We start from the raw sequence: 15650 nt of genomic DNA on the forward strand, positions 1-15650 counted from the left end.
CATTACTCTTTCCACCTAGCACTTTCAATGAAAACAGTCAGCTTGGAAGATATCTCTCCATCAGCCATCCCTCCACACCCTGCTGCCTTTCAGAGGCTGAATATCTAAGAACTGGGTGTTCAGTGCCGTAGCCATGAATATGTGGCTACTAAGCACTGAACTACCATGCGTCTGTCAGTCTGTCATACTGTGGTGGCCTGCATGTTGCTATGATGCTAGAAGCTATGCCACTGGTATTTCAAATACCAGCAGGGTCACCCATGGTGGACAAGTTTCAGTGGAGCTTCCAGACTAAAACAGACTAGGAGGAAGGATGTGGTAGGCTACTTCTGAAAAAACTGGCCAGTGAAAACTTTTTGAATAGCAGTGGAACACTGTCCAATATAGTGCCGGAAGATGAGACCTCAGGTTGGATGACACTCAAAATACAACTGGGGAAGCAGAGTTGACCTTAATGACGTGGATGGAATCAAGCTTTCGAGACTTTCATTTACTTATGTGGCACAACTTCAAAGGAGGAGAAATAGCTGCAAACATCCATTATTAATTGGAACATGGAACGTACAAAGTATGAATCTAGGAAAATTGGAAGTTGTCAAAAATGAAATGGAAAGTGTAAAGACTGATACCCTAGGCATTAGTGAGCTGAAATGTACTGGTATTGGTCATTTTGAACAGGATAATCATATGGTCTACTAAGCCGGGAATAACAAATTGAAGAGGAGTGGAGTCCCATTCGTCAAAAGAACATTTCAAGATCTATCCTGAAGTACGATGCTGTCAGTCATAGGCTAATATCATTATGCCTACAAAGAAGATCAATTAATATGACTATTATTCAAACTTACCAACCAACCACTAAGGCCAAAGATGAAGACACTGAAGGTTTTTTACCAACTTCTGCAGTCTGAAATTGATCAAGCTTGCAATCAAGATGCATTGATAATTACTGGTGATTGGAATGCCAAAGTTGGAAACAAAGAAGGATCTGTAGTTGGAAAATATGGTCTTGGTGACAGAAAGAACACTGGAGATAGCATGAAAGAATTTTACAAGACCAACAACTTATTCGCTGCAAATACCTTTTTTCAACAACAAACAGCTACCATACATGTGGACCATGGAGGATGGAATACACTGGAATCAAAAGGACTACATCTGCAGAAAGAGACGATGGAGAAGCTCAATATCGTCAGTCAGAACAAGGCTAGGGGCTGACTGCAGAACGGACCATCAACTGCTCATATGCAAGTTCAAGTTGAAGCTGAAGAAAATTACAACAAGTCCATGAGAGCCAAAGTATGACCCTGCGTATACCTCACCCAAATTTAGAGATGATCTGAAGAACAGATTTGACACATTGAGTATTAATGACCGAAGACCAGTGAGTTGTGGGATGACATCAGGGACATCATAGATGAAGAAACCAAGAGGTCATTAAAAAGACAGGAAAGAAAGAAAAGGCCTAAATGAATGTTAGAAGAGACTCTTGCTCTTGAACATAGAGTAGCTAAAGTGAATAGAAGAAACGATGAAGTAAAACAACTGAACGGAAGATTTCAAGGGGCAGGTTGAGGAGACAAGGAAAAGTATTATAATGAAATGTGCAAAGACCTGGAGTTAGGAAACCAAAAGGGAAACATGCTTCCCATTTCTCAAACTGAAAGAACCGAAGAAAACATTCAAGCCTCAAGTTGCAATATTGAGGAATTCTATGGGCAAAAAATTGAATGAAGCAGGAAGCATCAAAAGAAGATGGAAGGAATACAAAGTCACTGTACCAAAAAGAATTGTTCGACGTTCAGCCATTTCGGGAGGTAGCATATGACCAAGAACTGATGGTACTGAAGGAAGAAGTCTAAACTGCATTGAACACACTGATGAAATACAAGGCTCCTGGAATTAACACAACACCAATTGAGATGTTTCAACAAACGGATGCAATGCTGGAAGTGCTTACTTGCCTATGTCAAGAAATCTGGATAACAGCTACCTGGCCAACCAACTCCATATTTGTGCCCATACCAAAGAAAGGTGATCCAATGGTGGGTGGAAATTATTGAACAATGCCACCACACGCAAGTAAAATTTTGCTGAAGATAATTCAGAAACAGTTGCAGCAGTACATTGACAAGAAACTACCAAAAATTCAAGTTGGATTCAGAAGAAGACCCAGAACAAGGGATATCATTGCTAATGTCAGATGGATCATAGCTAAATGCAGAGAATACCAGAAAGATGTTTACCTGTGTTTTATTGACTACGTAAGGCATTTGACTATGTGGATCATAACAAATTATGGATAATATTGAGAAGAATGGGAATTTCGGAACCTCTAAATGTACATACCCACACTACCCAACCAGTGCTGTTGAGTTGATTCCAACTCATAGCAACCCTATAAGACCGAGTAGAATGGCCCCATAGACCTGTACAATTAGGAACCTGTACAAAGACCAAAGAACAAGGGGATACTGTGTGCCTTAAAGTCAAGAAAGGTGTGCGCCAGGGTTGTATCCTTTCACCATACTTATTCAATCTGTTTGCCAAGCAAATAATCTGAGAAACTAGATTATATGAAGAAGTATGTGGCCTCAGGATTAAAGGAAGACAACCTACGCTATGCAGATGACATAACCTTACTTGCTGAAAGTAAAGAGAACTTGAAGCACTTACTGATGATGATCAAAGACCACAGCCTTCAGTACGGACTATACCTCAACATAAAGAAAACAAAAATCCTCACAACTAGACCAATGAGCACCATCATGATAAACAGAGAAAAGATTGAAGTTGTCAAGGATTTCATTTTACTTGGATCCACAATCAACACCCACACAAGCAGCAGTCTAGAAATCAATTTGCATTGGGCAAATCTGCTGCAAAGGGCCTCTTTAAAGTGTTGAAGAGCAAAGATGTCACCTTGAAGACTAAGGTGCGCCTGACCCAAGCCATGGTATTTTCAATCACGTCATATGCATGTAAAAGCCGGACAACGAATAAGGAAGACCAAAGAAGAACTGACGCCTTTGAATTGTGGTGTTGGCGAAGAATACTGAATATACCATGGACTGCCAAAAGAACGAACAAATCTGTCTTGGATGAAGTACAATCAGAATTCTCCTTAGAAGCAAGGATCCCAAGACTGTGTCTTACATACTTTGGACATGTTGTCAGGAGGGATCAGTCCCTGGAGAAGGACATCACGCTTGGTAGAGGATCAGCGGAAAAGAGGAAGACCCTCAACGAGATGGAATGACACAGTGGCTGCAACAATGAGCTCAAGCATAGCAAGGATTGTAAGGATGGCGCAGGACCGGGCAGTGTTTTGTTCTGTGGTACACAGGGTCACTATGAGTCGGAACCGACTCCATGGCACCTAACAACAAGAAAATTAGAAATTACGTATGTGGTTCACATTACATTTCTATTGGAGAGCACTGTACTTGGCTGAAAAGTACCTTGGGGTCATTTAAAATGACACTTTTATAAATGTTCCTAACCAAAACCAAGCCAGTTGCTGTTGGGTTGATTCCAACTCATGGCAACCCCAAGTGTGCAGAGTAGAACTGTGCTCCATGGGGCTTTAAGGCTGTGACCTTTCAGAAACAGATCTTCAGGCCTTCCTTCTGAGGCACCTCTGGGTGTGCTCGAACCACCAACCTCTAGGTTATTAGTGGAGCACACAACCATTTGCACCACCGAGAGACTCCTAAATAAATGCTAACTGATAATTATCTTACAGTATTTCTTAAAAGGCAAGTATTTTTCAAAGGATCTGCTGGTCCACACACTGCCAACAGAATAAAAAGACTGCCTTAACTATGCACTAAAATGGGTGGGGGAAGCAGGGGTAGTTAACAACATGATTACCACTTCTTCAGGAGCAACCTAGAAAAGGGAAAACTAACATCACCTCCTCTGAAGTGAACTCCAGGCCTCAAGAGAGTTATGTACTCAAGGAGGAGGATCAACTGCTTTAGAGGGGCTAAGGGGGAGAAACGGTCTACCACCCATGCCATCAGCTTAGTATGTTTTTGACATCTTGACAGTGGTAAACGTTCTCAAGCTACTGATAAATAGAAGCTTATACAGATAAATAATCATGAAGATTTTTTTTTTTTTAATTCTAGAAGAAAAAGGCAGATACATCGTAGCTGAGAGGTGCCTCACCTGGGTTGATGACCACCCAGCCGCCCCGCTCCTGCTGGTGCATCCATGCTCTCCAGCCTCGGGCCCCCTTCTCCCCAGCCCGGGGCTCGCCGCTGTCCCAAAAGGGCTCAAAGAATTCCACCTGTTTGGATTTAAAACGGAGGTTAGCTGAACTTACACAAAACTGCTGAGTCACTGGGCCAAGTAAGTGCTGATGGACAGAGAGGAGCTTACGATTCTAAAACGAAATCACATTTGTGATCAGCCTTTGGAGTAGATGTACGATACACACCCCCAAATAGAAAAACTGTCTAGTGTGGTAGGCATTAGAGGCCCCAGACACCCCACGCCCTTGTGGAATCCTCGCCCCTTGACTTCTGGCTGGACCTAGTGACTTGCTTCAGACAAAGAGAATACAGCAAAGTGACGGGACGACCCTTCTGAGGTTAGGTTACAAAAAGACTGGCCAAGGTTCGGCGAGAAGTGCCTGCAGCTGGGTAGTAAAGGAGTGTTTTGCCAGTTCTCACCCCGCCAGGCCAGTCTCACCAGGGATGGGGGCATTGCCAGTTCCCTTAATGCCACTGGGCCCCTAAGTGATATCTGCTTACAAGACTTTCTGAGACGAAGGGGATTCAAAGTTCCAAAGGATAGACTGTGGGCTCTTGAGGGCACGAGTACACCTTCAGGAGCTTTATGTCCTAACATAAGGCACAGTAACCGACACATAGCAGGGACTCCCTAGATGCTTGGTGCACAGATGTGCCCGTGGCAAACATCGGTGAATAAAAAGGTCTGCATTTTAAAGTCTGGTCCCATGAGCCCTTCCCTCATTCCTTGGGCGGTATGTCTGCAATGTGGCAATCAGCTCACTGGCAGTAAGTAACTCCTGCGGAACAGAATGTGAACACAGCAACAAACAGGAAAGTGATCACGTTATCAACTGACAATAAAGACTTTATAAGTCAGCCAACACCCTGCTCAGTGAAAGCTTTTGCAAGAAGCCTTTTGAAGAGGACAAGCAGGCTTCCAATGGGCACGCCATGTCCAGGAGCCGTGGGATTATCCGGCCTGAGCCAGGGACTGCCACGCATATCTGGGAGAGCAGTCTCCAGGAGTCACGAGAGGGCGGGGCGGGCATCCTGCCCTGGGCCCACTCAAGAAGGGCAGCTGGGGTGACTGCACTCCCTCTTTACAGGTTTTTCTCTTACAGAAGGGATAGAGGAAAGTGCACTCAAGAGAAAGACGGAAGGGAACTTTTAAAAAAGAGTGTGACAAATGCTTATAACCAATTTGTTTACAGAACAGACCAGTAGTAGCAGACTCTACCTGTTCTGTGTTTGGCAACTGTGTTTATGGTAATACTGTCTCTAGGTTATAAAGGCAATATGGGATACCGTTAAATAAAAAGCTTTCTTTCGAAGTTGTCACACAATGCCTTGAAAATCCATGTGCAGCTAGGACTCAAAATCTCAAGAGTGTGGATCAGGGCCTCTTGACGTTTTAGAGCAGTAGTCCTCCATACTTTGCAGTCAGCCAGTGCCCACCGGTCCATCAATAACTGCTCTCATCAGACAGCAACTCCCAGCAAAGGGTGGGGATAAGGGAAATCCTGATACTGATTGCCCTTCCCCGGCAACCCCAAGGCTCCTGAGTTCACTTACGAATCAGTTCTGTAGGATAGCAAATTCTTAGCATATGAAAGCATATCTTAAAACCTAATGATTTCGTTACTTGGCTTATGATGTTAACAAGTTACACCATTATAAACTGGTATAATCTTTAAGCCAGTTTTGTCTGGAGGTACCAACATGATAAGAATGGTCTTTACTGGCAATTCATGAAACATACACACGATAGGGGCCTACGTATCACAAGTTCAGATCCCTAGCCATCCTCCACCAAATCCTCTTTGAAGAGCAGAAAACTGTGTGTTCTTCAGTGGAACAGGGAAAAGATAGGTGTTCTTGTAGGCCTAATTCTATGTAAGATTTTTTTATTGCTTCACATAACAAATATTAGCAATGGTTACTCATCAAAGAGACCTCCTCTCCCCAGTTAGGACTGGTGTTGACCAAGTGCCAACCTGCCACTTCAACAGCAATTCTAGCAAAGAGTTTAGTTAGTGGAAAGGCTGCCTGGGGAAGTCACACAAGCTCTGGATTAGAATGCACACAAGTGGAAAAGTGACATATGGTTTAAAATGCCATGATAATAATTTCCCTGACTGGGGGACAATTAGCACTTAAACAAGGGCCATAATAAGCACGGAACAAAGGGACATCAGTGAGTCTTATTAAAAAATCTTTTTTATCTATCCATGTTTTACTACCTTCATTATGGAATTTTCCCTGCATCACCAGAATATTTTTGGGCAACAATCCATAGCAGGACTGACATAAAAGAGGTTATTATGTTGTAAAAATACTACCACCACCTGCCGTTGTGGAAGATGTGGACACACCTTCCTCCCAGAGAGACAGAAAGAGAGGCAGAGACCAGGGTGCAGAAATCCTACCTGTCCTTTGGTAGGCAGATCTTTCACACTGTCAGGTTTGAAGAAGGTGAAGTCAATCATGGCCTGGAACAAAGAGACTGCCTTCTCCGAGTGGCCAGCCTGCCGCAGAAAGTGGCACTGCTGAAGAAAGAGAGCTAGAAACAGGGACAGCAAAGGGGCAGAATCCTTGTCACGCCATTAAAGAGGAAAAATAAAACTTCTTAAAAAAAGTAGGCAGTTATACATGTCCTGATTTTAAAGGGCTCACCAGAGTACTGTAATCAATATATACTTACTCTGATCTTTATATAAAACCATTAAAGAATACAAATATTAACTACAAAAACTATATATGGTATACAAAAGTAAGTCAACAGGTTCGTCTGAATTACTGGCTATCAAATACTCAAAACTCATTATTAGAAGAAAAATTAGAGAAAAAGGATGACGTAACAGTCTCGTCAGGAAGTAAAACTCCGTACTCAGTGATCACTAGATGGCACTATTCACCAGCGACGTTCACCACAGGCTCAGAGGCTGCTGTAAACAAATCCGGTATCTATGTCCGAAAATTTCACTTGGTCTTATCTGTGGTACAATTCCATTAACTAAACTTTACCCTATTTGGGCATATCATAAATGATAACAAACACTAGACTCTTTCTGTCCGTGTGGTAAATGCTTATTATTTCTAAATATATATAAAGATAATACATTTATATCTTTAGATACTAATAGTAATACTCAACACTAGGCGTTTCAATCAAAAAAATGCCTACTATGTGCCAGGCACTGAGCTAGACTCTACATATATTACCTCATTCAACCTGCACCCTAATTCTGTAAAGCAGGTGTCATACTAGTTTTGCTGACGGAGAAGCTGGAGCAAAAACAGATTAAGGAATCTGCCCAAGGTCACACCAGGGCTGGTGAAGGGCAAAGCCAGGCTGCAAGTGACAGTCTACGGCTCCTACACAACATGCGAACTCCTCTCTCTCATTACTGGCCAAAATTTATATTCTGGGCTCCTTTGGGACCCACCAATAAATGGTAGCAGTGTAACAACACCAGTAACTTTTATCTGTACAATGATTTCCACTTAGCCAGAGCATCTCACGTCCTTTATCACGTGAGCCCCTATAACTGGGCGAGAAGAGCAGTACAGGCATCTCAACAGACAAGGTCATTGGCAGCCAAAGCGGTTAAGAGACTACGTCTACTTGGTTAGACTGGGACTTCCAGTCCAGTGACTGCCTTCTAAATCCACCGTCTCTAATGCGGTATCATAATCTTCTGGCTGGGGGGAGCAGGGTAGGGGTATGTGGATCTGTTCTACTCAGAAGGAGGCATGATACTTTTTAAAAATGTTTTATCAGACCATTTAGACTTTCTAAAATAAACCAAAAACAAATCATTTCCAACTCAAGCCAAAAGAAAGTATTACTTGGCCTGCGTCATTGGATGTGGTCCTTTCCTTACCAAACATGGCCTCCTCAGTGCCAGGCAACACGGGATGAGATAAGATGCTGCCGTCCTTAACGGAAGACAAAGTACTCAAGCATTTTCCATAAAGATTGTGAATTTTTGATACCGAGAAGGTGCTAAATTGACTCTGGCAAAATAGAAGGTACTTCTGCCAAAGGGCTGTATTGTTGGGGTGCAAGAATATCAGCTTCTGCCACTCTTTGACCAGAGTGGCGGGCTCCCAGAACTCCGTGCAGAGCTTCAGCTTGGCGAGTTTCAGGTCGACGCTGCTTGGGTTGCTCTCGATGGCCCGCTCCAGGATAGCCAGCTTCTTCTCCAGGGTGAGCTTCAGGGACCGCTTTCGCTTCTCCTGCTCTCCTTCGTCAAGGGCATACAGGCCTGGCCTTCTCATGACCTCGTCCTCAACAACAAAACACCAGTTTACAAATGCAAATGGGACTGGGTGAGCCTGCAAACTTCTACAGTGCTTTGTCACTTCTCAAAAGGAATTCTTATTCAGACTTTCTCACTAACTGCTTGTTTATCATGATTTCTTTTCGTAAGAACTTGGTTGCTAGGCTGCTTGTGTCACCTACTATGTCTGATCTTGTGTTTATTTCACCTGATTTACCTGTCTACTCTGGTATTTTAAACTTAGATTTATATACCAGCACCTGGCATAAAACACCATGAAAGCCTTCTCTGAAGAAACCACCCTACCAATACAATGGTCAAACATAGTACCAAATAGGGTAACGGTGACAGTGACTCTCAAAAAGGGGAGCTGAGACAAATCCATGTACCTTAGAAAGGGAAATATAGCTCTAATTCAGGTAATTTAATGAGCAGCCCCTTCTCTTTCACAAGTCTGGGCATTTGCATGGTCTAATTGTACTTCAGGAAGCCTTCCTGCCTGCTGAGCATCTACGTCTCCTTCAAGACTCTGTTCAGATTTCACCTTCTCTTGGAAGCCCTTTCTTAGTCTCTGGTAGGAAGTCACTCCCTCACTCCATTCCCAAATGACACCATTATTATAGCATTTATTACCCTAGATTGTATTTATTCTTCACATGTTTGTCTTCCTCAACAGACTCTGAGCAAGCTCAGAGCAAGGACTATATTCTAATAATAATTCTTATATGCCCAATGCCAGGGTCCCTCATAGGAGCTCAAAAATTGCTGCAGATTGAATGGGCTTGCCCAAAATTAGGGACATCGTTCTAAGGTAGAAGGAGCCCGGATGGCACAGTGGTTAAGTGCTCAGCTGCTAACTGAAAGGACAATGGCTTGAACCCACGAGTCGCTCTGCACGAGAAAGGATTTACAGCCTTGAGAGCCCTATGGAGCAGTTCTACTCTGTCCCATAGGGTCGCTATGAGTCAGGATCAACTCAACGGCAATGGGTTTATTCTAAGGTAAGACATCTGGGGCAGTGACACTTACCTGAAAAGCGACAAATGCCATCCACAGCTCAATGTCCTGAGGATTCTCCCGAATCTTCCTGTTAAATTCCTCCACCTTGGCCTTGAGAACAGCATTCTCTCTGTCTGGCTGTGAGTCTGGCAGCTTTGTCTCTTGCTCCAAAGGGCCCTGTCCTTGTAACCACTGCGTGGTGGAATGGTCGTAAATCCCCAGAGGGTTCATCCAGGTGGTGACGGAAGGAGCCACATCCTCCGAGTCCTTCACTGGTATAAACGAGGCCGCCTCAGATGAGGGAGGTTCGGTTTTACTGCTAACAGCAGCTCCATCAATGCTCATCAATCCCACGTTCTTCTTGGTAAAATAGCGTTCAACATGCTTGTGTGAATTCTTCTTTTCCATGGGAGCCCCTTCCCAAGATATACACTGCTTCTTAGGGTTAATGCCCAGGCAGGAGTCTCCTTTCCTCTTGTATCTTACATCGGAAGAAGAAGAAAAGTTACCGAAGGCATACGTGCGCTACCTCTGAATGACTGAAGGCTCATTAGACTTCATGCCTTGTTATGCAAGTTAACTGCATCTATCCAAATTCACCTCACCTTCAAATTGTTTCTATTTAGAGAAATATGAAGAGTGGCAATTCACTTTTTCTGCCTGGTTTGACTTCTTTCTCTAACACTTCAACTCTTCGTTAGTATCTCATGAATTTCAGATCATGCCGGTCTTCTACATCTTTCTAATTTACATTCTCCTGGAGTTCTGTAGTTAAAGTACTGTCACATACATTATGTCACAACCCTAGGTGACAGGTAAGGCAGAAAAGATCCCTCTGTCTTTTATACTGCCTAGTAAGGAACACTGGGACCTGGCAACCTAGGTGATCTATCTCGTACACAAGTCACATTCCTTCAATGTTGTCTTGTATGCCTTCTTAAGAAGATAACATACAGGTCTAAGATTCTTTTTTTCAATCCTGAAATAAAGTACGTTAAATAAAACTGCATTTTGGGTATTTTCTACTTCAAGGTAAAATAGGTTGGGTTATAAAATGCTTTTATGAGATGTGTAGGTGTACCCAGAGTTACAAACACAAGACTGCTGAATAACTACACAGGCAAAAGCTAAAGAAAATTACACACTTTTCTTATGTATGCTATACAAACAACCCAGTTAAAACACGGGCAACAGATCTAAAGAGAAAATTCACAAAAGAGAATGGCCAGTAAGCACATGGAAAAGTGCTGGAAGTCATTAGTTCCCAAGGAAATGCAAATTAAAACCACAATAAGATATGCCACATACCCACCAGAACAGCTAAAATTAAAAAGACCAGCAATTACCAAATGTTGGTGAGTAAACTGTGGAATGGTGCCCTGGCGACACAGTGGTTAAGAGATTGGCTGCTAATCAAAAGGTTGGCAGTTCGAAGCCACAGGATAATACAGTCAGACACTCCTGGGAAACCTTATGGGGTAGTTCTACTCTGTCCCACAAGGTCACCATGAGTCTGATGGCAATAGGTTTTTTGGTTTTAACCTATGGAGTAACCAGGACTCTGGACCACTGTTAGAGGTAACGGAAAATAGCACAATCACTTTGGGAGAAGCTCTGTCAGTTCCTTAAAAAACTAAACATAGACCTACCCTAAACCCAAAAAACCAAACCTGTTGCTGTTGAGTTGATTTTGATTCACAGGGACTCTATAGGACGGAGTAGAACTGCCCCTTAGGGTTTCCAAGGACCAACTGGTCAATCTGAACTGCCGACCTTTTGGTTAGTAGCTGAGCTCTTATCCACTGCACAACTAGGGCTCCAGACTCACCCTATGACCTAGCAATTCTATTCCCAGGTATTTACCCAAGAAAAATGAAACTACATGTCTACCCAAAGCCTGGTGCACAAATGCTCACAGCAGCCTCAGCCATAACACCAAATATTGGCAAGAGCCCACACGTCCACCAACAGAAGAAAGGAGACACAAACGGTGGTACAGTCACACAGTGGGATCTACCAGCAACAAAAAGGAACGAACTACTGCTAAAGGCCACAACGTGCAATAATCTCAAAAACGTTATGTTGAGCGAACGAAGCCAGACACAAAAGAGGACACACTGTACAATTCCATTTATATGAAATTCCAGAACAGGCCAAACTAACCAATGGTAGAAAAAATTAGAACAGTGGTTGCCTCTGGGGAAGTAGTGGTGCAGACTGAGTGGAAAGGGACATGAGGAAACTTTTTGGGGTCACAGTAATATCCTGTGCATTTCCATAGGGGTCTGGGTTACATAGGTGTATGCATTTCTCAAAACTCAGCAAATGTACACTTAAGATTTGTACACTGACTGCATGTAAATTTTTATCAAAAGAAGAAACTAAACAAATATTGAACTCTAGTTAATGATATGCATGCTGAAACATTTAGGGCTAGTGTACTGATGCAATTTACTTTGAAATGTATCAAGAAAATACAAAAGATTAAGGTATGGATGGATGGATGAATAGATACGTGATAAAGCACGTCAAGTAAATATTAATGGCAGGATGCAGGTGGTGGATATATGAGTGTTCATTGTGATATTCTTTCAACTTTGCTGTATGTTTGTAGTTTTTCTTAGTGAAGGCTGTGGGGAAAAAGAGGCTGCTTCCAGCACTACTTTATATCATCCGTTTCTGTTAGGGTTGTTTTTGACTCATAAACGGAATGGAGAGAGATTATCCCGAGGTAATTGGAAAAGAATTTGGAAGACAAAGGGGTCTCTAGAGAACTTACCTGTATATACGTAAGAAAAGATTCTCCCAAGGTGGAATTCATTAATGTGAGGTGTGAGGGAAGGGCAAGGAGAGCAGAGAGCTTCTCGAGGCGTCTGTTGACAGCAGGAAAGCCGAGGAGCCAGCCCGGGGCTGAACCAAGGGGATGGAGGCAGAGCTTTCGGGGAACCTTCTATTCTATATTATTCTGTATGTGGATGTATGTGTGGAGATGTATGCATTTATATGCATACATGCATACCCTTCTCACACTGTCAGCTGACATATCATACAACTTCAGGCTTTCCCCCTACTCTCGAGCATTTCCCTATACTATTAGTTACAGAAAATATAATTTTTATGAGCTTCCAATTGTTCCACTGTAAGGATGTGCCATAACTTATTTAACCATTTTCCTATTGGACATTTAGGTTGTATTATCAGAGAGTCTTAAGTTAGGCCCTAGGATGTACTTTAATGCAGTATTCCTCCAAATGAAGGTACTTTTCTTATAAAATCCTCATCAAATAATCAGCTTGCTTTCAGCTGAATAATCTCAGAGGCTGGGGCCTCCCCCTCCCCATTTTGTTCTGAGAGTCCATGAATGACATCATATGTACATTTAACTGACAAAAATTTGGCTATAGGCACAAAGGAAAAAGAGGCGGGGCTGTGGACACTGTTGTGGCTGAAAGAACATTTGAAGTCAGAGAAACACAGGCTCATATCCCAACTCTGCTGCTTCCTGGTCACATGATCTTGAGAAGTCGCTAAATTCCTAGGAGATCCATGCCTGTAAAATGGGAGCGCACGCCTTCCTCTCCCGCCCTTGTGCCGATCAGGCAGGCTGACACAGGGGACCACAGCACCTCACGCCCATCTTTTATTGGGTATCTACCTTATCTGCAGGAGCCCTGGTGGTGCAATGTTTAAGCACTCAGCTGCTAACCATGGGAGAAAGACCTGGAGATCTGCTTCTATAAAGATTACAACCTAGAAAGCCCCATATGGCAGTTCTACTGTCACACAAGGTTGCTATGAGTCGAAAATCAACTCAATGGCACCTAACACCACCACCACCTTATCTGTGGCACTACACTGTGGTGGCGTGGAAAACCCAGTAAGACTCCAGGGAGTGGTAAAAGAATGCAAAAACAGATGAACCCATTTTAGTGATAGCCATTTACGACCACCATGAGGTTTCAGTACATAGTATGTAGATACAGGAGCCCTGGTGGTGCAGTGGTTAAGAGTTCAGGCTGCTAACCAACAAGGTTGGCAGTTTGAATCCCCTAGCCGCTCCCTGGAAACCCTATGGGGCAGTTCTACTCCGTCCTATAGTAGAACTATGAGTCGGAATCGACTCGATGGCAACGGGTTTTTTGGCTTTGGTTTATGTAGATATAAATATGCACTGAAAAATAACTGATGGAAAATCATCATAAAGACAATTTTCGTTGCAATTGCTTATGTAGTGAACCATAATGTCCTAAGTGAAAACACAATTAACAGCTAGAGGGGCAGCAAAGGAATGGAAACAGAAATTTATTTTTAAAAACTGATCAGCCTGTAAAGGATGATGACAACCTCCAAGAGCTCCTCTTCCTTAATATTCCACGATTCTCTACCTGCAGCTTTCATTTTCCACAGGCTGTCTGGGAACACAGACTGGGTGTTACTGTTCTTCATGTTCCCAAGAGTGCCTCACAAAGCACTAAATGTCTAAAGGGTCTGGCAAGTACACAAATATTTGTGATTGACAGATTAGAGAGGAAAAGTTCAAACTCATTACTGAAGCAAATAACAACCCCCATTTTTGCGATTATCTGGTGGCATATGCTGGAACATTTGAAAAAGTCCTTACCATTTAACGTCATTTCTTAAATGGCAGACATGGGGGTGGATAAATAAGAGGCTTTCGCAACTTTTTAAAATGGCATATAGATTAGACCAAATGGTTTCTGGATACTGTGCCACAAATTAATTATTGCAAGGTATTTTTAGATTCATTCATTCAACAAATATTTACTGAACACATACTATGCCAGGCACTATGCAAACACCATGGAGAAATAAGATTCACCCAACCTGGACCCTGGCCACTAGATTTAGGCTTTCATTTTAGTATGTGAGGTAAGGCATGTGCTTAAATAAGGTAACATTAGATAAAACTCAATATGATCCATAAAAGAGACAGACAGACAATGCTGAGAAAGAGTTCAGAAGAGGAAGAAGTTACTTCCCACCAATGAAGACCAGACAGAAGCATCATGGTGGCTACCTTGCTATATCCCCCCGGTAGAGAGACTTATACTCCCAGTTTGCAGGATCTGGTTTCTTATCTGTTCGGAAGGTTTCTCCCGTCGCAGCCTGAATGTCCTCCAGCCAAACACACCGATGTCCAATATCTGCAGCAGCATGATTTTCTTGACTGTGGGATAAAAAACAGCGAAGAGAAAGGAAAAGGCACTTTAGAAGTCTCCCAGCCACATATCTGGCATTTTCATAAACATGAAAGTGAAGCGTTTCAAACTAAAATGTGCATGTCCTACAGAGATGGGAAGAGGACGCTTGCTCTGGAAAAGAGCTTTTAAAAATAAAGCAGAAACCGTCACTATTAAATGATACTTTACCAAAAAAAAGACCTCATCTTGTCCAGAAATAAACTAGAAGGACAGAGATATTCTATTTAAATATTTCATTTAAATGACTATTACTTGAGTTTATCAACAGTTAAGAACTCAGCTGCTAACTGAAAGGATAGTGGTTTGTGGTTTGAATCCACTCAGAGGCACCTCGGAAGAAAGGCCTGGTGATCTGCTTCTGAAAGGTCAGCCACTGAAACCGCTGGGGAGCGCCACTCTACTCTGAAACACAGGGGGTCACCATGAGTTGGAGTCAATTTGTCAGCAATTGGTTTTACCTAACTTGAATTTCAAGTATATTTACAAACAAGCTTTTTTTCTTAAAAAAATAACTCTGCTCTAAGTCACATTAGAGTGCTAGGCAGAAGAAACTACACACATGACCACTGTTAACATTAAAGTGGGCTACACACACACACACACACACACACACCCTACTTACCTCCTACATTCCTGAACTGTCCACTCAGACGGGACTTAGCCTTGGTCTAAGTCTGCTTTTTGTATTCTGGGCTCTGAGTGTGGTGTTTTGCCTACATGTATGAACCTCCGCATAAAGCGCAGAACCCAGAGCGGCCCACAGTCAGAGAAGACCCTTATTTATCTCTTTGAAATAGCTTGTGAACTGGCAGAGTTTCAGCTCAGATACAAATGGAACCACTTCCCTACGAGTTAAGTGAGAGGAAGGGGAGATTTTACTGACATCTAGCATCTTTCTTCCCCCA

At 42.8% G+C, this 15650-nt stretch overlaps 1 protein-coding gene across 4 annotated transcripts in view; it reads right to left on the reverse strand.

Moving 5' to 3' along the window:
- Positions 1-15650, reverse strand: part of NRDE2 (NRDE-2, necessary for RNA interference, domain containing) — a 53953-nt gene that overhangs the window by 22316 nt on the left and 15987 nt on the right. For all 4 annotated transcript variants that reach the window (XR_002785349.2, XR_010323210.1, XR_010323211.1 and 1 more), the window contains exons 4-8: positions 14562-14711; positions 9554-10004; positions 8126-8531; positions 6668-6801; positions 4174-4294 (exon numbers count right to left, since the gene is read on the reverse strand). Coding sequence is in view for 1 of the 4 variants with exons in the window: in XM_003408577.4 (XP_003408625.1) it covers positions 4174-4294; positions 6668-6801; positions 8126-8531; positions 9554-10004; positions 14562-14711 (1262 nt within the window). In the remaining 3 variants the exon portion in view is untranslated. The remainder of the gene's footprint in view (positions 1-4173; positions 4295-6667; positions 6802-8125; positions 8532-9553; positions 10005-14561; positions 14712-15650) is intronic.

Source organism: Loxodonta africana, chromosome 10, assembly GCF_030014295.1.
Source record: "Loxodonta africana isolate mLoxAfr1 chromosome 10, mLoxAfr1.hap2, whole genome shotgun sequence".
In the NCBI taxonomy this organism is placed as follows: domain Eukaryota; kingdom Metazoa; phylum Chordata; class Mammalia; order Proboscidea; family Elephantidae; genus Loxodonta; species Loxodonta africana.